Source organism: Cavia porcellus, unplaced genomic scaffold (assembly GCF_034190915.1).
Source record: "Cavia porcellus strain 051 isolate PalLab524CR breed Dunkin Hartley unplaced genomic scaffold, mCavPor4.1 scaffold_2, whole genome shotgun sequence".
In the NCBI taxonomy this organism is placed as follows: domain Eukaryota; kingdom Metazoa; phylum Chordata; class Mammalia; order Rodentia; family Caviidae; genus Cavia; species Cavia porcellus.
In genome coordinates, this window is record NW_026947485.1 from 138,280,982 (window position 1) to 138,302,663 (window position 21,682).

Consider the following 21,682-nt stretch of genomic DNA (forward strand, 5'->3'; position numbering starts at 1 on the left):
TGCGGTAATTTTTTTTTTAAAATTTTTTTTGTCTTTTTCCTTTTTATCGGTGCCGGGGATCAAACTCACGACTGCCTGCTTGCAAGGCAGGCACTTATGCCACCGAGCTAAACCTCCAGCCCCGTATTGTGGTAATTTGATAATTCCACAGTAAATGAAAATCAACACACAGTAATTGTGCTGCCTTTTAAATGTCTGTGTTCTGGTAGAAGTATGTGTTTGCCTACGTCAAGCTTCTTGCCTTGCTAATTGGTTTGAGCTCTCAAACATATTTAACCATCCAAACTTCCTGATAAAAAAATATTTCATGTTGTAAAATTAATCCTGCCCATAACCTGTGCAGCGATTTCATTCAGAATGGAAGCTGCAGGCTAAATCACTCCAGGGCTACGAGTTAGGAGACATGGAATTTGCAAGTGATCTGAGATCCAGCAGTAGAGCTGTGGGTTCTTGGGAAAGGAGTGATCCCTCTGGGCAGCCTGATACCTTCCCTTTGACTCTGTCTCTAACCTGAACCCTCAGCCTTGGGGACATCCAGGACAGCTCCTCCCAGCAGGTCTGTGATTCCTGAGCATCCTGTGAGACACTGGAAAGGCTTGCAGGTGTGGGTTCTAGCCACACAGATCTGTTTTTATTCTCACGCACACACACCCATGTGGGGGTCACATGCACCCACATGATATTTTCATTTGTTTACTCCCAAGTGTGATGAATGATTACCACTGCAGGGTAGTATACCTTACCTTTCTTCAAATATTTCTAATGTTAAGGTCCGTAGCACCATTTGTTCAATTTTAATTTACATTGTAGGTGCTGTAAAAAGAAGAAACTATATTCTTAAATCTGTGAAAGATACTAAGACTGTTTCCTGTTAACCTTCAGATAGTCACTGGTTAGAAATGAAAGCTTTAGTGAGGAAGTAGATAGTCTTCAAAGGCTTGGCGTGTGTTTCAGATAACTTTTTACTTAACACAATTCCCCTTTAACCTACAGATTTAAGTAGTTTCTTCCTCATACCGTGTTCTTTTTAACTTGCATTTGCTTTACATTATCTCTGTTTCAATTCTGGTGAAGTGAGTATTTGTCACCATTCACCATTCATCGTTAAGATATGCAGCCCATGGCCCATAGGAAGTGCTGGCACAGAGGAGCTGAAAGACATTTGTTCTGTTTCCACATCATCTTTCCAGAGTAACGGTGGTGTCATTGTCTCCATCTGTAAGTGGGGCCCAGGCAGACGCAGTGCCCGGATGGGATCCTGACAGTTTGGACCTACTCTTCACTTGGGGAGGTGCCCAGTTAGGGCAGCTTCCTGCTGAGCTTACATAAATTAAAAGTTAATTATTCACTTAACAGGTGTTTAATTTTTGCAAGGAATAGTCACAGATTTATGGCAGCATTGCAGTGCGTTGGAGGTAGTATTTACACACTAATTAAGTGCTTCAATTAAATTCTTCTCCCCCCGCCCCCAATAGCACACCTCATTATTAGCAAGACTTGGTACATCAGAAGTCCAAAACTTCTGCAGGTTGTGGTCTATACAGTGCCTTAAAATTCAGAATTGGTTGCCAGTACCTGAAAATTTGGCAAGTTTATTATAAAAAATCCAGATTTGTGAAATTACCCTTTTTAAATGATGAGAGTATTTGCTAACACTGCCCTTGGTCTCCATGGCAAGTGCCTATGCTTCCCAGTGCCACCTCACTTTCCTTCCCCATGTACATTTCCTTCTTGGGGACTCATCAAGTGTTGGCCCCAATTCCTTCCCCCGCGTGCGAGCAGCCACATACAGGAGGATGTGGGCTCATTCAGCCACAGCACTCTGCTGCATTATCCTGGCGCCGCTGGGGTTCACCTTGGCAGTTTTAGTTCTGTGTTACAGAATGGCAACGCTTGTCCATGATAACTTTGATGGTTACTATGAACTTTTAAGAGCATTTGAAAGTAAAATTACTTATCGTTGTTTTAACTAGCACATTGAAAAATGTTTGTTTCATAGTTTAAGATTGGAACTGAGGCAGACTATCACTGTTTCTATTGTGAAAACTTAAATATGTTTTAAATGATTTTTTTGTACCAGGAATCAAACTCATGACCTCACACTTGCCAGGCAGGTGCTACACCACTCAGCTATATCCCCAGCTTAAATGAATTTTTGTTTGACATTTTTTTCTTAGAAAAGTTTGAGTCAGAGATCACTGTTATTACCATTAAAATTTAAATCTGTTTTAAATGAATTTTCACTTGACACTTTTTTCTTGGAGAAATTTAAGCAAACAAGTTTTTAATGAATAGTATATCTTTATGTATTTAATGTGACTATTACATATTTATGTTTATGTGTGTGCAAACATTAGTTAACGCCTTCTCAGCTTTCAGTGATTGTAACAAAATTGCTCCTGCTTAAATACCTTTTCAAAACAAGATTAGGACAAACCAAGAAAAACGGTACGGAGTATGGATGTTAACTTTAGATGAATGATTTTGCTTTTCAGAATACGTCTAGAGAATGAGATGGTTGACTCAGCACCTCAGTGGGAAGCCATATTACGGAGACAAAAAGAGAAAAACCAGTCGGATCCCAACAACAGGCGATCTAGACACCGATCTCGCTCGTATGTAGGCTTTTTACATCTTGATTCAAACACACTGAGCTTGAAGTAGCATGTAGATGCTCAGGTCTTCTGATGTGGCTTATTTGAACCACAATTGTCCCATTGTTTGTCCTATTTACCTGCTTCTATTATAAAATTCTTAACTATGTTTGAAGCTGTAGAAGTTGGAGCACAGCCAAAACAAAATGTCATGGGAACAAGGCTATCAAAAATGTGTTTTTGTTTGGTTTGTGTTATTTTTAAACAAATGCATACATCCAACTGGGTAAATAGAAATAGTCTCCAACTGGCTAAGTAGGAGTAGTCTCCTTTGTTGGTAAAATTAATGTTATCCATCTATTTATTTGTCTTTAACTTTTTATAGCAGCATTTCACAATTTTCAGTAGTTTTTTAATTTACTATCTACTGCTTCTCTCAGTTTGAGTCTGCAGAATTCTCTAAAATCTTGATCTAGATGTGAATGTCTTCCATTTGTGAAGTTACCATTGTGATCAATAGTCAGTGATTCATCATACCCTAATGCTAGGATTTACGTGTTCCTCCTGTTGCTAAGCAATGCCATGTGTGAGCACAATTACTCCATAACAGTGAGATTGCCAGTCCCCCAAATTAATTTTCTTTGAGCTGATAAAGTTTCTCTCTCCCTGCCCTTGGATGTATGTACGTTAAATCTATGCTGTGACCTTGAGGCCGCCCGTCCCCACTCTGTTTCCCAAAGCACTACAGTATGTATAGTCCAGGTGTAAGACCTTTCAGGTGTATGTATTGTGAATACTTTTTGCCAGGTTCTAACTGGCTTTTTCATGTTATCAATGTTGTGTTTAGGTGACCAAACATTGTACCTTTTGATAAAAACTAGTGTATCAGGGATTTTTGTTGTTGTTGTCTTAATATTTTTGTTAAGTCTTTTTTCCCCTTCTTTATCTGAAGGAATGTTTGCCTATTGCAAGGTCACAAAGATACTTTTATATTTTTCTCTAGGAGCTTTATGTATTTTTTTCTTATATTTAGGGCTGTGATCCATCTTGAATTAATTGTTATATATGTATGAAGTTAGGACTGAAAAGCATTTTCCTTGTGTTTATCCAGTTATTTCAGTGCTGTTCGTTGAAAACACAGTCTTCACCAAAATGCCTGGGAATTTTTGATGAAAATCAGTTGACTTCTTACCATATATGTGGGCCAATTCTGTTTTGTTGATCTATTTTTCTATCTCTGGGCCACTATGTTGTCTTAGTTACTATAGTTTTATAGTGAAACTGGAATCAGTGTAGGTTTTCTTCCCTTTTTTGAGACAAGGTCTCACTGTGCATTCCAGGCTGACCTTGAACTCCTAGTGATCCTCCTGCCTCAGTTCCCAAGTGCCTGGATTATAGGTGTGCACTACCATACTTGGCTCACTTATAAGTCTATTGTTCTTGTTTTTCAAGGTGGTTTCAGCTAGTTCATGTAAGTTTTTGAATCAGTTTTTCAATTTTTACTACCCAACCAAAAAAAGGTTGAAAATTTTAGATTAAGATTGTGTTGAATCTATAGATCCACCTTGAAAAAAAATTAATGTTACCATCCATTTATTTGTCTTTAACTTCTTATAGCAGCATTTCACAATTTTCAGTAATTTTATTTAATTCTAAATGTCCAACATTTTTAATGTTATTGAATTGCACATTCTTAGAATTTGTTTCCAATTGTTTTGTCAGTAAAGTATATAGAAAAATGTGATTCAAAAAATACTGATGGGATATCTTGACATCCTTCAGTCTTGTTAAATTCATTTATTGGGTCTAGAAGCTTGCCCTGATTTTTGGGAAATATTTTTTATTTCTAAAGTTACAATCATTGTTTATAAATAGAGGCTGTTTTCCTTTATTATTTCTAGTCTTGTGCCTCTTATTTATATTTCTTCCCTTATTGTACTGGCCAGCTCCTGCAGTCGTGTTGAATTACCATGTTGAAGAGAGCATGTGGTCAGAAAGCAGATGTCCTTGGTTTGTTTCTTGGAGGGCAGGTCTCAGTGTGTCATATGAAGACTGAGGAAGATGCCTTGTATTCTTAGTTTGCTAAGAGGCAGTGAAAGGTTTTTTTTTTAAATCATCAATGAATTTTCAATTTTATCATGAGCTCTTTTTCTTTGGTTTGTTAGAGGAAGTGTTGCATTGATTCAAGTTTGAATGATACATCTGTTTATTCTTAGCAGAAGCCCCTTGGGGTTGTGATATTATATCCTTTTTGAATATTGCTATAAGGTGTTAAACATTATTTAATCAAGTTTTTTTGGTGTTTATGAGCAGAGTTAATCTATAATTTTTTTATAACGTCTTTATCAGGATTTTGGTAAAAGTTATGCTGGTTATTCAGACTAGTTGGGGAAATGTTCTTTCTTCCATTTTCTGAGAGTTAATGTGAAATCCATATTAGATTTTAGTATTTGACATAGTGCATCAGTGAAGCTTTCTGCTTGGAATTTTCTTTGAAGGAACACTTGCATGTGTTTCTTTAACACAGAGGTGCTATTCATATTTTTTACTTATTATGTCTAAGTTTTGACAGTTTGTATTGAAGGAATTTGCATCCCCACATGTCTTCTCTAAGTCTGTTGCTATTTACTGCTCTTTCCTCCTCCTCCTAGTTAATGGCTACATTTCCTTGACTTTTTGCATGTCTAGTAATTTTTTAATGTGTACTGGACACTTCAGAAGAGATGGTAAAATCTTTAAAAATTGTCAAATTTTGTTTTGGTGGTCAGTTAAATTATTCTTGGGTCCTCTTCATTTCACTAGGCTTGTTTTGTGCGTTCGTAAAGTGGGGCTCCTCAGGTTTTGTCATTAGTCTATATATATCTCCTGCTGTAGGCTTGGTCCTTAACTCCCAGAGCGTGGCCTTTCTGAGGTCCTAATCGAATGCACATGATGCTCGGCATGGTTTCTCCACTGTGATGGCAGGGAACTTCACTTTGTCTGCTGTCTCTGTCCACTGTCTGCTTTGTAGCAGCTGTTCTCAGCCTTTCAGAGTCTCAGCTACTCATGTGCAGATCATGTTTTCTAAACATACCTGCCCTACCCCACCGAAGACCTCTGGAGTCTGCAGCACCTCTCTCTTTTCTTGAATCTGTCACTTAAGTTGCAGTCTGGTCTCTCAGCTCTGCCTGTCAGCTCTGTGCCGGTGTTGCTTCCTGGGCTGCACCTCCCTCACGGGACTGAATGGTGCCTCTAGGCCATTCCCTAACCCAGGGCAGGCAGGGTTCACGTCTGCTTACTCATGCTGCCTGGTGCCTGCACAGCTGTTTGTATATTTTGTCTTATTGTATAGTGACTGAGGATGGAAGGTTTGTCTGATAGTTACTCCATCATGACCAGAATTGGAAATTGAGAAATACTCTTTTTGAGGTGGAAAATATCTTTAAATTGGGAGTTGCTTCTATCAGATCAGCAGAAATCAAAATAAAAGAAACACTAAATTTAAAAATTTTTTTCTTTTGGTAGACTGACGATTGAACCCAGGTCTTCATACAGAACTATATCCCCAGCCACCTCATGCTTTTTAGAAATTTTGAGATAGAATCTAAGTTACTAAATTGCCTTGGCTGGGCTCCAACTTGTAATCCTCCTGCCTCAGCCTCCTGAGTACTGTGCTTACAGGCTTACAAGCCACCGTACTTGGCTTAAAATATATTTAAATGTTCCTGTAATGTTATCTACATGATTAAAATACCAGATCAGATAGTGGATTGTCCCAGACAAGTGCAGTTGTAGGACATACCACCATTAAGAGTTAAATGTATATCTTTTGCAGTTCATTTGTCAGCAAACCATAAAAAGATTTAGCAAATATTTGAGGTAATTTTGTAACTGAGCTTGATTAATTAACTAGATAGCTGATATCACCAAAGTGCAGGTAATATAGGAAAGATGTCTGTGTAAAGAGTAGTTCAGTAGTACTTGCTCTGACTTGAGTGGAAAGCAGACTGAGAGTAAAAAAGCAGTGGTCCCACTGAAAAATGGTTGTAGATTGGAAAAGATGGCGAGCGGGGCACGGTGGCACGTACCTGCAATCCTAGCACTTGGAGGCTGAGGCAGGAAGATTGCCGCGAGTTCTAGGGCAGCCTGAACTACATAGCAAGACCCTGTTTAAAAAAACAACAACAGAAGGTAGTGATGGTGGAAATGAAGGGCAGTAAGTAGATGAGTATACATTTTGGAAATAGAGCTGGCTGTGATGTGAGAGGAATTATGGATGGCATTTGATTTTACCAAGAGATGAAGAAATGGGCTTATAGCTATGTAGGGGGAAAGAGTCAAGATTTCTGTTAGGTTTGAGATGCAAGTTGGCAGTCAGATGGAGATGCGGAGTGGCCAGCTGAGTAAACATGTATCTGCAAGATGATGGTTTGCTTTATATGGAACAAAGTGGGCTGTATTTATTTGAGTTTTGACGTCAAAATCTGAAGAAGTTTATTGACAGTGATTAAAAAAACACCTCTGGGAGACCCTTGTCAGAACTCTGTCCATGCTTTGAGACTCCCAACTTAGCTTATTTACCCGAAATTGTAGCTCATTACCCCATCTCTGTGAGCTTCCAGCTCCTCATCTTTACTGTATGGATAATACCATGCTTATGGATTTTGCTGACATCAAGTGAGATCACATATGCAAAGTGCCTGTGACAAATAAATACAATGGCAATGATAGTGTTAATGAGTACTCTAAGTCTTGATTGTTTTATCTCTAGAAATTCTGCCAGTTATTTATTTTTTAATTAATATGAGGAGATAGGTGGGCTGGGGATTTAGCTCACCGCATAATTGCCTGCCTGGCAAGCGTGAGGTTGTGAGTTTGGTCCCCAGTACCCCTCCCCCAAATAAATAAACAAACAAACAAACAAACAAATAAATAAATAAATAAAAGAGCAGTGAGGTTACTAGAGTGGGCTAACTTACAGTAATTTCTTAAAAATGAGAATTTAGTTCTTGGATAATTTAGGAGCCACTACAGCTTTCTTTAAAAGTAGAAACAAAGCTAGGAAAGTAGCAGAGGGAAATTAAAAATTTTTATATAAATGCCTAAAACATGTGCATAAGTGTTATTACATATAACATATATGAAATATGTATGTATTTGTCACTGTAGGTATAGGATGACACACTGCTCTCTCAATTATTCCCTCATGCTTAGGTCCGTGCTTCAGTTTGTATAAATTGCTCATGGAGAATTACCCACTGAGGGTCAGAAGTGATTATTGCACTTTGAGATTATACTGAAGATACATTGATATTATATTGTTACTTTTTTGTATTGATGTTGTATTGGTTCATTCATCACGAGGTTTTTAAATTCTAATAAAAAGCTAGGGAATTGTATTCATTATTAAATACTAGTCATAGAGTATAAAACCCCTGGATCTTATCTAATAAATTCTTAAGTACAGTAAAGTCTAATACATTTTTTAGCCCATTGCCATTACTTGATGCTTATAATAATAAGGCAGGGGATGCAAAACAAAACCTGCTTTCTGCATGAGTGAATCCTTACTTACTGGCATATAGACGAGGCATTGAAGCTCAAACAATAGTTATGATAGGCTGAACTTGTGTGCAGGCTAGGCTTGGGCTCCCTCTGGTGGCAATAATGTCTTGCAGTTTATGAAAATTATTGGTAACGTGGAAGATGAGGCCAGCCAAACACAAAATAGTTTGGTGTCTTCAGAAAGATTTAAGGTGAAGTTGCTGGAAGTGACACCTGAGTGATCTTCATCAGCTAAGTTTCTGAGCTCAGGCTTCCTAAACGTGATGGGGGAGAAGGGAAAATAAGACACCTACTAGTTTGACTTATTGTGACTACTCAGAAATATGATAATTACCAAAATACTTATTAAGTACTTTGAATACTCTAAATAAAAATAATTCTGTGAATTTATATATTTTTAGTTCTGAGTTTCCTTTTGGATCAGTGGTCAGTATAATGATCACAAAAATAATCTAGTAAGTACAATACAGTATACAAAATATGGTACATATTATATATCATTAGAAAACATATCGAGCATGCTATCCTATGATATTTCTTAGATAACTGCACAGTTTAGAGGATGTACAAAGAAGATTATGTGCAATGATGGAGTCTAAATCCTTTGTAAGTTTAAGTGTTCTAATTTGGGAGTTCTGGAAGAAGGGAAAATGATTTGTAAGGTCCCAGAAAACTAATTTTTGTGATTGATTTAAAGTTGAATATTTCTATGGATGTATGTGAAGGACATTTCTGAAATATCAGACTAATCCTAGATTGCATGTTTATTTTTTACATACGTTGTAACTATAGACAATTTAGGGAGTTCTGTTTTGTTTGTGTTTGGGTAAAACATCTTTATTTTTAAGGTCTTTTAATTAAGAGAAGTGACTCTTAAAATTCTATAGGTCTCTGAATCCATAAAATGATGTTAAGCTGTAGATCATGAACTCATTCTTTATCATTGATTAAATGTGTGCAGATGTAAGCATAGAATAATAACATTAGTCATTAACTTTTTTCTTATTTTTTCAATTACAGATGATATTTAGCAACCAGAAGAAATTAACTTTTAAGTTTTCTTTCCCCTAGCCTTAAACTATTTGCAATTACTAGACACTTCAGAAGTCAGTGTAGTTAAAAATTATGATGCTATATTGAACTTAAATATACAGAATAAATTCTTGAATCTTTTAGGATCAATATTTAAGGCTAGAAGGGCTGATGGTCTTATTCAGGTTAAGATAACATTTCTGCTCTGAAATAGTAATGAAAGACACTTCCTATGGAATTAAAACTGACATTTTTTAATTGCTGTTTTCAAAGGAAGTATTTAGAGCACAAGATATAGGCATTATATCTTGTCCAGACAATATTTACACATACCTAATAGCATTTTTATATACTTGGAAAAAACCCCTAATTTTTTTACTGATAATTTAGGTAAGAAATTCTCTTGGCTTATAAATAACAGAAATAGAAAGTCCACCTGATAAAAAAATAGCTGGACACCTGGTACATTTCTATAGTCCAGGCCCTCCTGGAGACTGAGACAATAGGGTTGCTTGAGCCTAGGAGTTGGAGCCCAGTAGATCCACTTGAGAGGGAGCTGGAAAGGGAGACTGTGTGGAAACCCTGCCAGAATGCCCAAGGGTGCCCTTGTGAACTGAGAAACACAAAAGCATTATCATATGTGGAAAGCGACACTGAGCCCCAAAATGCAGATAGAGATTATCAATATAAATTTCCACAGGAAAGAGTATGAGAGTTTGGGACTTTTCTTTGAGCTTTTTTTTTTTTTTTCTTTTAAGACCTTTTTCTTCTTGAGGGGACTGAAGAAAGCTTATCAGGTTTTCACTGGGAAAAAAGAATTCTGCAGCAACAATAGAATAATCAGTTTCTAGTGTTGTTTTCTATAGTTGAGGTTAATAGTTACTACTTTAGAGATTAGATTTCTCATCTTAGGATGTTAGTACAGTAGTAGAATTTCTACTCAAGTTATTCTTGAGGAGGAGATTTGTGGGCTGGGTAGTAAAGCAGAGGAAAGGGCACAGGATGGCTGGCAGTCTGAGGGTCTGCCCTTTGGGGCCCAGGTTTGGTACAGAAACACAGTGTCAGATGTTACGTGAAAGTCTGCCACCTGGGCTGTCACATGTTGCTGTTTCCTCAGGATGTTGCTTGTTGTACTAGGATGCTGCTTGTACAGATCATGTTGGGACCTTTGCACAGTAATAGATTCAGAACAAGTTCTTCTTTTGCTGCTGCTTACAAGTAGTTAGCAGGATCAGAACCAAAGCCCCTGAGGGGGGTGAGGGTAGATGGGCATAGTCCTGCAGTTCTGAACTCTTCTGGTTGTGACTGGGTGTTGTGTGGTTTTTCCTCAGTGGCACCAGCAGGTAAATTACCTGGTGTCCTTTATTTGGGCCATTTCACGAAGCTGTCCTTGATCTTTCCTTATCTGGCCTCAGCTGGCAAATAAAATCTTCACAGTCTGAAAACTATTGAAGTTCACTGTTAGACTATAGATGGAACATGGAGGCAGGGGTGAATATTGTTTTCTTCATTTATAGGAGAAGCCCCGATATTCAAGCAAAAGAAGAACTGTGGAAGCACATTCAGTGAGTATCTGATTTGTTTTTTTCCCCTCATTGTTTAAAACCCATGTAGTTTGAATGCGGTTACAAGAAGGATCTCTGGCATGGGAGGCGGCCTCAGTCTGAAGAGTGCCAGCTCATTTTCACTGTCACTGTTACACAGCATCAGAGGCACACAGTGGTGGCGCCTGCTGGCTCCTCGGTAAATGGATCTTAGACCAATAGTTTACAAACCAAGGAAACCAAGTCCAGAGGGAAAGAGAATCCACCCCAGGGGAGGGGCAGGTCTGCCATAGGAAATGGGCGACGGCAGCAAAGTGTGACGCAGAGAAACTGAAAGACAGCAAGAGGTTTTCCTCCTGTTTTTTTCTTGAATCACATCCTACTGATTTCATCTCTGTCCCACAGTTGATACTTATGCATTACTAACACTGCATTTGGGGACATGACTGGAAAACGGAAATGTACCTGCTAACTGTAAATGATACTAGCCTGTGAAAGATACTGGTGTGTACCAGTGTGACAACTTTTACTTTCTTGCCTATTCTCTTCTAGAAAGGAGCTCGTGGATCCATCTGGATTGTCAGAAGAGCAACTGAAAGAGATTCCATACACTAAGATAGAGTATGTCTTGTTTTTTTTTTTGAGGTAGGATCTGATACCTAGTCCAGGTTGGCCTTGACCTTGCTATGTAGCCCATGCTGCTCCCAAACTTGGTGATCTCCTGCCTCAGCTGCCTGGGTGCTGGGATTATAAGCATGTGCTGCCACATTCTGATTTAAGAATGTGTCTTCAAAATAATCTTTTCACAAAGGTTGTATTTGTGTTTCTTACGTTCCTTGCCATGCTCTGCACATTTTAACTAAAGTTAAAGTTAGTGTAGGGAAAGAGGTAACATACCTGCCTCTTCATATATCTTTGTGTGTGGTGAGAACTTTTAAGGTCTGTCTTCCCAGTTTTCTAGTAATGTGTGAATTCTGAGAGAGAGGCTGTGCCAGGACAGTGACTAACTTCTCCTGGTAAGAATGCCATTTTGTCTTCATTTTGATTTTTCTTTCATCCTACTGGAGATTATTCAATTGCAAGCCATAATTTCATTTAAAGTTTGGTGGCTAAAAGTATAAATATTCACACCCATACATACAGATCCTGGAAGAGCGCCATTTATTTGCATGTACGGTCAAGGAATCATTTTCCTGTTAACATGTGACATTTTAAGTAGCTCAGGCTTTCAAGTTCTTTTCAAACCCAGTCAAGTTCTTTTAAAAACCGGTCTGAAAGTCATTATTCTGGTGTTTGCTTTTTCAATACTGACTCTCCTGTTGTGATTTTTGGTATGTTTGTTTCCATTTTGTTTGTTTTTGCTTCCTTGTTTAGGACTCAGGGTGACCCAGTCCGGATCAGGCATTCCCATTCACCACGAAGCTACCGCCAGTATCGCAGGTCTCAGTGTTCAGACGGAGAGCGCTCTGTTCTTTCGGAAGTAAAGTAAGTAGGTGGCCCAAGCATGTCCCCAGTCTCAGGCTTCGGAGCTCTCGGTGATGATGGAAACGTTCCCTCTTCTCCACGCCCTCTTGGAACTCCTGTTCTGACTAGAGTACCATTCATTAATTCTAAACTTCATTCTCTGCAGTTCAAAGACAGATCTTGTACCACCACTTCCGGTGACACGTTCTTCGGATGCTCAGGGCTGTGGTGGCTCTACAGTTCATCAGGTAAGAAAGTGTTAAGAAGGTGGCATACTGATGACAATTTGGAGAAGCATTTCTGCTTTTGGAAGTTCCTTTGGTGGCTCTTTAACTTCATTCTGGGATTCTATATATTAAAAGAACACACACAAAACACAAAGAGGCAGTAGGAGTCTGTGACCAAGAACAAAGGCACAGCCAACAGAAAAAAGAATTGCTGGATAAATCAGACTCACATTTGTAAATATCATATTGTCTCTCTAATGTAAAAAATAGATAATAATAAGCCTAAAGAGTAATAAGATCCAAAATGTGTAATAATCTATTGTAATAATGAAAGGGAAAGTGCTTGAAAGGAAAGAACAACCTGTAGGTATATACACATAACTGTGTGTATGTTTAAGTGTGCAAGACAGATAACCATACTAAGCTCGTTAGTTTATCGAACAGAATAGTTTGCGCTGTCATTGTCTGTTCATTTTTTATGCTTTGATTTTGTAACCTGAATATCTACTTCTAAGGTAACAATATCAGCTACTGATATTTGTTCATGTTAAAAAAATATTAACATGAACAAATCTAACCAAAAAAAAAAAAAGCACTACTGGAGTCCTGTTTTAGTTCTGTCCTCCCTATCAAAGAGACTTACCTTCCTCCTGGAGATGTTTTACAAACGTGTCTAAAAGGGAATTCAAGGCTGTAGTAGAAGCACAGTCACGAAAGTGTTATCTGATGCCTTTGATGTCATCTCTCATGGTATATTTTTTAGTAAGATAGATGGAAAAATGTAGGCTGGAAAGACAGTGGGATGGACTTTTTTTATGGGGTTAAACACTACTTCAAGAATAAAGTTGATGTTTATGATGGATCAGTGTCAACCTATTGTTTGCAACTCTGTGGCTTTTATTGTTTAGATCACAGATCCCTTAGAAAAATTCAATTATAACCTCTGTCTCTCTCTTGCCATGAAAGTGTGTAAACACATATAGTGTTGCATATAAACTCAGGGAGTTCATGGACCCGTGGTGATATACCTCATACGCTGCCTTTCATTTTTTTGTTTTTTGACTTCAGGAAGGACCAAAACAACTTCAGCAAATTTTAGGTTTAGGTTCTGTGGAAACAAATTCTGAGATGGAACTGTGTGAAGGAAGCGTATGGGAAAGTATCTTCAGGACTGATGCCTGGGGAGTAAACAAGGCGAGGTTTGGGTGGAGGCAGTTTAACTGGGTAAGGCCCTTCCAGCAAAGGCAGTGGTTGATCCTGCAGGGAAACTCTGGACCTGAGGTTCCTCTCACATTTTTCCTATCTCGGGAGGGGAGCCCTGATGCCCTCACTCACACCCACCACGTGGCAGTCATCAGATGTGGCCGCGCCTGGAAGGGCAAGACTGTCAAAAAAGTGGTGACGAATGAGCAGTTAACTTTCAAGAGTTGTCTTAGTTGGTTTCAGCACACAGTACATTAATTTTATTGCAGTTTTGCTTTTCTGACTGCTGTATTTTTATAAACCTTACACACAAGTATGTTTCCCTCACAGCGCCTTCACGAGTGGCTGGATTGTTCACAAGTCCTGTGTGTGGTATTCAGGCTCTGGTCACAGCCATCTGTTTTCATGATGCAGTGCTCGGACGGCAAATCTTCTCGTGTCTCCCCCACTGACAGGCTCATCCAGCCCCAAGTGACAAGGGCCCCTAAGCCACTTTGCTGTACCTGTTGAATTCACTGTCTAAAACAGATTATAAACTCTCCATTCTCATCCCTCTTTTCTGCTTGGAAAAGACTGGACTCTTGTTTAGGAAGACTATTTTTATGAATAAATTTCTTATGCACATAATTGGTACTGATTTTTCATATTTAATTAAGCACATGATTTTTATTTTGCATATTTAGCTGTTGAGGGAATATATGTCAGCTTTTGGTATTAGGGAACTTTTTGAATTACAGTGTGATATCTTGAAAAGCATAGTTTCTGATGTATTTTAGAAACACTGGATTGACTGTATTTTCTGTTTTCCAAAAAAAATTTTTTTTCAGAGAAGAAATGGGTCTAAAGATAGCTTGATTGAAGAAAAATCTGCAAGCAATCTGGCTGGAAAGCACAGGGCAAAAACAGTAAAAACTATCCAAGCTGCGCGCCTCAAGATTGAGACTTGATCCTGGTGAAAGCCAGGGACAGCAGTGGAGAGGGTGTGCGCGCCACTGGTACTGCTCAAACTGTGAATCAGACCAAGTATCTCGGGCCTGCCAAGTGCTCCTTCAGCCTAGGAAGAGCTCTTTTGAATATGACTGCAGCATACTTGTGCTGAAGGGCCTTAACTGAAGGAGAGTGCTCTTGTAAAGTTAACTTGATGCCACATCTTCCTTCCTCAAACAGGTAGCAGCCAAGTATCTTGTGGCTGCATCTACGAGATTACTTCTGATGGACATTCTGGAATTCTGGACTGCAGCGAACTTGCTGTGCAATAGTGGGAAGAAAGTCTTCTTCCCAGATCTAGTGGCTTTCAGCCAATGCTGAGGTGCCCAAGGACTGAGCGGTCACTCTCAGATTGCAGATGTTTGTATTCTTAAATCCTTTGTAGTATTGTATTTTGTGGCATTGAGTTCCACTGGTATTTACAAATGTAAAAAGCTTTAAGTGTTGCTTTTAATTTTGAAAGTGTCCTTGTGTTTTCTCTACAAAAGAAAAGGTTAAGTGTGGATTTCACTCCCTTGGTCTCCCAGTTTGGCCACCTAACTTGCCTGCTGGCCTGGACCTTTTCCCTCTAGGGACAATAGAAGCATTTACGCCAGATTTCCTCACCAGTCCCCATCAGCCCTAACCCTCCACCCTTCCCTTTTTCTCTGCCTGTGCTTTGGGTTTCCTCTTGGTCTCCCCAGGTTCCCTGTTTCTGCTCTGCGTTGTGAAATGTGTTTAGCCTTTTCTTTCACCAGTTAGTTACCTTTATCATACGCTATTAAACCTGTGACTGCCATAACAACCCAACTTTCAGTCACAGATCCTTGTCTAACTGCAATTTCCTTTTCCTGCTCAGCTAAATTTCTTAAAAGGATTTCACTCAAGTGTTCTCAGTTCTAGTATCTTAAATTATCTTCAAAATGGATTTTTTCACTACCTGTTATTAAAGTCTCCCCTAGGCCTTGCAACATTCTCTTCCTTCACAAATCTCAGTTTGTTCTACTACTCTGACCACCTTAATTTTACCCTTCCATTATTGGGAGTTTTTTCTCCAAACCTTACACCTAGGTTTACACACAGAGCCTTAAGGTTTATTTTTGTAGCCTGGACTCCAGAGCAGTTATGAGGCCACCTGGATTTTTGAAAGGTCTCAACTAGTGCAAACACTGCCTACCAGCTAAGTTTAGGACCACCATCCTTGTAACCACGCAAGCCTCTCACTATGGACACCTGTACCATCACTGTCTGTTGACTCCCATTCATTTCACCAGCACTCTGATCCAAGCTGGTCTTGGTTAGATCCAACTGTGATAGTCTCTTAATTGGCCTGCCTGCATTTAATTGTTTTCCACTGGATTTTCGTTTCTTGCTTTTAAAAACCCAAGCCTTAACTGGTCTGGCCTCTATCTACCTACCTCTTTCAGCTCATTTGGTGACACACTTCTAGCTCTCCCAACAGCCATCTAACAAGCTTCACTCAGTGCAATCACACCTCTTACCCAGGGCAGTTAAGAGGGGAAACAGCTAAACTGTCAGACAACACTTTCCCTTACCCAAGGATTTGCATGTCACCCCCAGCAGTGCCTCTTTTGGTTTGCAAAAATGGCACCTACCTTGACTGTCAACTCTGCTTTTCTCAGGTTTCCCTCACTTGGTCAAATCCTATCACAAAACTTGTTTGTGATTCCTATTTCTGTTGTTCAGCTCTAAGCTCCCAGAAGGAGCAACTGTGTTCTGCTTACTGTGCTTTCAGCTCCTAGTGCAGTGCTTTCAATAAATTTTTTCTGAATGCCTGAAAACACTATTTGTTCTTTCCTGCAAATAAAAGGTAGGCCAATCTTTAGTGTACAAATCTAATTTTAAAGAAATACAGTGATTGGAGTAAATAATGCCTGAGACCCAGAAATCAGCTAGTCTAGGTAACATGTATTAATCACAAGAATAAAGTACTTTAAAAACCCCCCACAAACCTCAAGCACATTAAAGTATTTATTTATATCTTGTCTTAAAATTACATTCATGGGTTGTCCACAGGCAATTATTTCAGCACTCCTCAGGCTTCTGGAAATTGTATGACCAAAGCAATTTGAAGATTACAATTTTCCAAATCCTCGGTCATCCTAAAAAAAATTTGAAAAACAAATATTTACATGTGTTACATCTTAAGAACCTGACAGCAGTCCTTATTACATGCTTCAGTACTGGAAAAGTTACACCATTTTTGGATTCAGTCAACATGCCACATGTCTGAAATTGGGACTTTAGGATGTAAGCTACTACAAACAAAAATGTATAAACCTATGGAGATCTAAAATGCTAGTAGTATGTATATTTACTGTTTTTCTCAGTATTACCTACTCAGAAGAATCAACCAAACTTCCACATAAGACTACACATTTGCTAACTTCACTTTGTTAAATACAGATAGTGGTACCAATGCTAATGAAACAATCATACTTCAGAAGGCACCCCAATTTAAAAATCAAAATTTGTACACTTCAGTGTCCCCATACCTTCTAAGTCACTTTTGTGCTCCCAGGTGGCAATGAGCTAACAGCAGCTGGCTTCAAGCATCATCCATCTTTCACCTGAATGAAAATTAGTTAAAACTGGTTAAGAAAAAAATACTCATGTTGGCCGATTTAGTCACATGTACACACAACGTAAATGCATAAACTGTTACTTGTGCAGCTCCTACACCAAATATACCAAATACAAGGGCAGGAAAAAGCTGCAAAGCTTTTATTTATGCCTTTTTTGACACCACATTCACTAGCTTTCCAAGGTGAATGGGCAACACAAAGGCTGACAAGAAAAGTGCCGTACACAAATCCTGGGCATAGGGCTGCTGACTAGCTGGGGTTAACTGTTCTTATTTCAGCTTGAAAGGGAACAATGAACTAATCCCAAGCCTTGACCTTTTAGGGTTCAAAACCCAATTTATTAATGAAAATTGAAATAGAGGGTCTTAAATGGTTTCTTAGAAATCTTTAATCCCAAGGTCGCTGTTTTGTGCTGACGGCAAGTTTTACCTACCGATACTCGACTTCCGCCAAGCTCTGCATCAGGACACAGTCGTTATGCTCGGCATCTCAAACGGGGTAGGGCAGGCAGAAGGCCAGTAACACGGTGAGGCCTTTCCGGCTTACACGGAAAAGTCATCTCCGCTTACTTTTAAGGCTACCTGACCACTAAAAGCAAGCTCTCCATCTCGTTTCCCAGGAAGGGGACGCAGGCCGAAGGCCGCTGCCTCCGCGGGCGTCCCGGGGCTCAGGGAGGTCTCATTTCTCTGCCCGATGCCCCGGCGTAGGTGGCCACGTGGCCCGAACTCCGGCCCCACCGGAGAACCAAGCACCATCTAAACTCACAGCAGCGGAGACCGGAAAGACCGCGCCGCAACCCCACAATGCTTTTCTACGGCTGGAAGGACCCACTCTACGAGCGGCACGGGTGGGGACGGATTGTACCATCGGAGCCGCGATCTCGGATGCCACCGTGTGGCAGGAGGGAAAAGTGCTTAACGAGAGGCCTGGGGCGGGTTTCCCAGAAAAAAAGGATTTTGCCATTGATGGTTCACATGATGATCACCTTTGCAATCTAGTGACCACTGCATTCTGCAGAGAATGAGGTTTAAAAAAGATTAAGTATGGACGGTCCGGTAACCTTTTCTCCTAGGATCAATAACATCTGGTCAGTCTGAAACAGCCCAAAGAGAAGAAGTGGTGTTGGGGCGGGGGTTGACTGCACGAGTGACATTACTCACTGTCTCTGGCTGAGGACCAGTTATGTGTTATGTTATGTTATGTTATGTTATGTTATGTTATGTTATGTTATGTTATGTTATGTTATGTTATGTTATGTTATGTTATTACTGTAGACAAGATCTTGCTATGCACTTCAGGCTGCCCTCAAACAGCAATCCTCCTGCCTCAGCTTCATAAGTGGTGGGATTACAGAATTGCACTACTATGCCAGCTGAAGTCAGGTAGTTCTTAAAAAACAAAACATAAAAGCAAAAGCAAAACTGACTGCTTACCATGCTCCTGGATCAGTCCTCCAGGCCTGGGAATTAAGTGTGAATGAGACAGACAAGGTGCCTGTCTTATGTTCTAGTTGTGTAAAGAAGACACTAGCAAGGTAAAAAAGTATGGATGCTACAATTCCACACAATGCCCAGAGCCAAGAAGGTCACCAAAGATGGTAAAATGATAGAAGTACAGTGAGAACTGTGAATGCTATTTTATTTTACTTGGTTTTTGTTGTTGTTGTTTTGTTTTGTTTTGTTTGCGACAGGGTCTTGCTATGCAGTTTAGGTTGACCTAGAACTCATTAAGGAGCCCAGGCTGGCCTCAAACTAGTGGTGATACTCCTGCTTTAGCCTCGCAAGTGCCACCACACCTGGCATGAATGCAATTTAAAATTTTTGAATTGTCACATTATAAAACGTGAACAAGTTACATAGCTTTTAAAATTAACCCAACATATGCTAAATATTATCTCAGCATACAATGTAAAATTATTAATGAGATATTTTGCATTTTTATATCCTAATCCTTGTAAGTCTGAAAAAGCTGGTGTGTATTTTAGACTCGTGGTATGTTTTCAGTGCATTTCAGGTGAGCGATGCTGGGAGAAGCCTGGGGGTGACTGGTGAGAAGAGTGTGGTGGTCACACGAGGTCTGGGGACAGCAGGCTGGGGCTGTGGCTGTGCAGAGTGAGTGAGGCCTGCGGAGGGTGAGATGCAGCAGCAGAGACAGACAGAGGTAGGTAACTGGGACTTCGTGCTGAAATTTTGGAGTTGGTTAGTTATCACCATAGAAACAAAGCAGAGCTTGTTAACTGGCTTTTATTTCTGATAACCATAAATCCTAGAACCGACAAGAATGGCGTTGAGCAAGGCTGTGCTGTAACCAGGGAGTCTTCCCCTAATCCTCACAGGGATTCATTCAGAGACCACAGTGTCAGCGGGGGGGGGGGGGGGGGACCGACACGGGGACTTACATCTTAATTCATCAAGTTGTATGTATGAAATATTTATAGGTTTTGTGTCTCATACCTCTATAAAGTTGTTTAAAAAAGAAGAAAAATTATGCATGATGAAATGAACAGCTACTTTGAAGAAAAAGAGACATTATGGTATCCATTCCTGATTTCCTATCATTGTGTTGCGAAAACCAGTAATGCTTTTATTCTTTGTTCAGAGTGGTGTTAGTCTGTTTTGTATTATTTAATTTCAACATATGCTATTTTGACAAGAACCATTACTAGAGACATTATGTTTTTTTCTAAATTTTATTTAAAGAAAGACTAAACAAAACAGAAAATAGGTAGAAATAATACATGCATTCAGAGAAAAAATAAACAGTAAGAAATCACTAGTTGATGTTTACATATTGTCATTTTACAAATAGTTATTCAAGATACAAAAATGGAACATGTAGAGTGAGAATTCAAACAGCGAGACTGCAAACAGTTCTGTTCAACTGTCCAATAAAAACATAGAAGTATGGTTATCAATCCTATACACTTAAACATACATGCAGTTATCCATATCTTCAATTGTGTTGAGATAGAAAAAACCCAAGCAGGCTAATATCACTCTGCACAGAGAATAATACTATTGCTTGGTTTCACATTATGACACACCAGAATCAGCACTGGGTTCCTTAGTGACTCTTTTTCCTCACAGTATCTGTTCATTTCATCATGTGTCATAAGATCAGCTCTCATAAACTGTTTATAGATTCTACACATGCATGAGTCTTAACATGTATTTCTGTTCTTTCTATATTAGAGGTAGAAATGAAACAAAGCAAGACAGAACAAAACATATTCCTATAAACACATGAAACAAAAAAGACATATAAGACCATTGTGCAAGGACTTCTACCATAGTTCCTGTGTTGTCTCTTGTTATCTTCAATAGAACTGGCTATATCATCAGACATAGTATAACTGAATATATCGGTATATAACAGTATTAATAAAAACACAACTTTGTATATAGTATAGAACTTCAAAAACTGGCAGTTATCAAACCAGAATGTATATCGTAGGGTCTTGTCTTCTTCAGTGTAGTTGCCTATAATCCCAAACTTGATACTATCAATCATATTAGTTTTTTTTTATTTTACAGAATCTGAAAATGATTTTATAAGTTCATGTAAATTGCACAGAATAGTGGATTACATTTTGGTGTACTGCAACTTACATATAATTTACATGGATTTTTTTTTTTGGAGGTATTGGCTTGGTTTCCCAGAGTCCTAAGTTCCAACATGGCATGGATCTCAGGAGACACTGCTAGTTCTCCCCCTGGAAGGGCTGCAGTCAGCCACCCTGCCTCCACTTACAGGGAGGGGAGATGCTGGCTTGGCTTCCCAGAGTCCTAAGTTCCAACATGGCATGGATCTCAGGAGACACTGCTAGTTCTCCCCCTGGAAGGGCTGCAGTGGGCCACACTACTGCCGCTTACCAGGGAGGGGAGGTGCTGGCTTGGCTTCTCAGAGTCCTAAGCTCCAACATGGCGTGAATCTCAGGAGACACTGCTAGTTCTCCCCCTGGAAGGGCTGCAGGCTGCCACCCTGCCTCTGCTTACCAGGGAGGGGAGGTGCTGGCTTGGCTTCCCAGAGTCCTAAGTTCCAACATGGCGTGGATCTCAGGAGACACTGCTAGTTCTCCCCCTGGAAGGGCTGCAGTGGGCTAAACTACTGCGGGTTACCAGGGAGGGGAGGTGCTGGCTTGGCTTCCCAGAGTCCTAAGCTCCAACATCTACTAGAGACATTATGGTAGCCATTGTTGATTTCCCTTATCATCTGGTTTTGAAAGTCTAAAATGCCTTCATCACTCTGTTCAGATCAGCTTAATACTATTTTGTTTTGTATGAATTCATTGTGTGTGAAGATATGGACAACTATTTAGAAGAAAACAAGAGACATTATGGTAGCCACTGTAGATCTGCTGTTGTCTTGTTTTGAAATCTGTGTCACTGACATTGTTTTCTTCTAACCTGCTTTGTTCTGTTTTATTATGTTTAGTTTTACCCTCTTTAAAATAAAATTAAAAAAAGAAAAAGAAAAGCTAGCATAGTAATGCACACCTGGCC

The 21,682-nt window shown here is 39.5% G+C and overlaps 1 protein-coding gene, 1 long non-coding RNA gene and 1 other non-coding gene across 7 annotated transcripts in view; 1 reads left to right on the plus strand and 2 right to left on the minus strand.

Moving 5' to 3' along the window:
- Epb41l4a (erythrocyte membrane protein band 4.1 like 4A) overlaps nucleotides 1-16,376 on the plus strand; it is a 226,651-nt gene extending 210,275 nt beyond the window's left edge. For 2 of the 5 annotated variants that reach the window (XM_063245458.1, XM_063245461.1), the window contains 6 exons: nucleotides 2,496-2,615; nucleotides 10,688-10,735; nucleotides 11,267-11,335; nucleotides 12,089-12,199; nucleotides 12,345-12,426; nucleotides 13,474-13,927. In XM_063245458.1, coding sequence (XP_063101528.1) covers nucleotides 2,496-2,615; nucleotides 10,688-10,735; nucleotides 11,267-11,335; nucleotides 12,089-12,199; nucleotides 12,345-12,426; nucleotides 13,474-13,866 — 823 coding nt within the window. In that variant the 3' untranslated portion in view covers nucleotides 13,867-13,927. The other 3 variants (XM_063245460.1, XM_063245459.1, XM_063245457.1) reach the window with 3 other exon arrangements.
- A 172-nt stretch (nucleotides 16,377-16,548) lies between these two features.
- LOC101787951 (uncharacterized) lies at nucleotides 16,549-17,979 on the minus strand. Its single transcript, XR_216470.4, has 3 exons — nucleotides 17,614-17,979; nucleotides 17,091-17,165; nucleotides 16,549-16,697 (listed from the first exon to the last, which is right to left on the minus strand). It is a non-coding gene; the product is annotated as an uncharacterized LOC101787951 (long non-coding RNA).
- LOC111754555 (small nucleolar RNA SNORA13) lies at nucleotides 17,252-17,384 on the minus strand. The gene has a single exon (XR_002789230.1). It is a non-coding gene; the product is annotated as a small nucleolar RNA SNORA13 (small nucleolar RNA).
- Nucleotides 17,980-21,682: the final 3,703 nt, after the last annotated feature.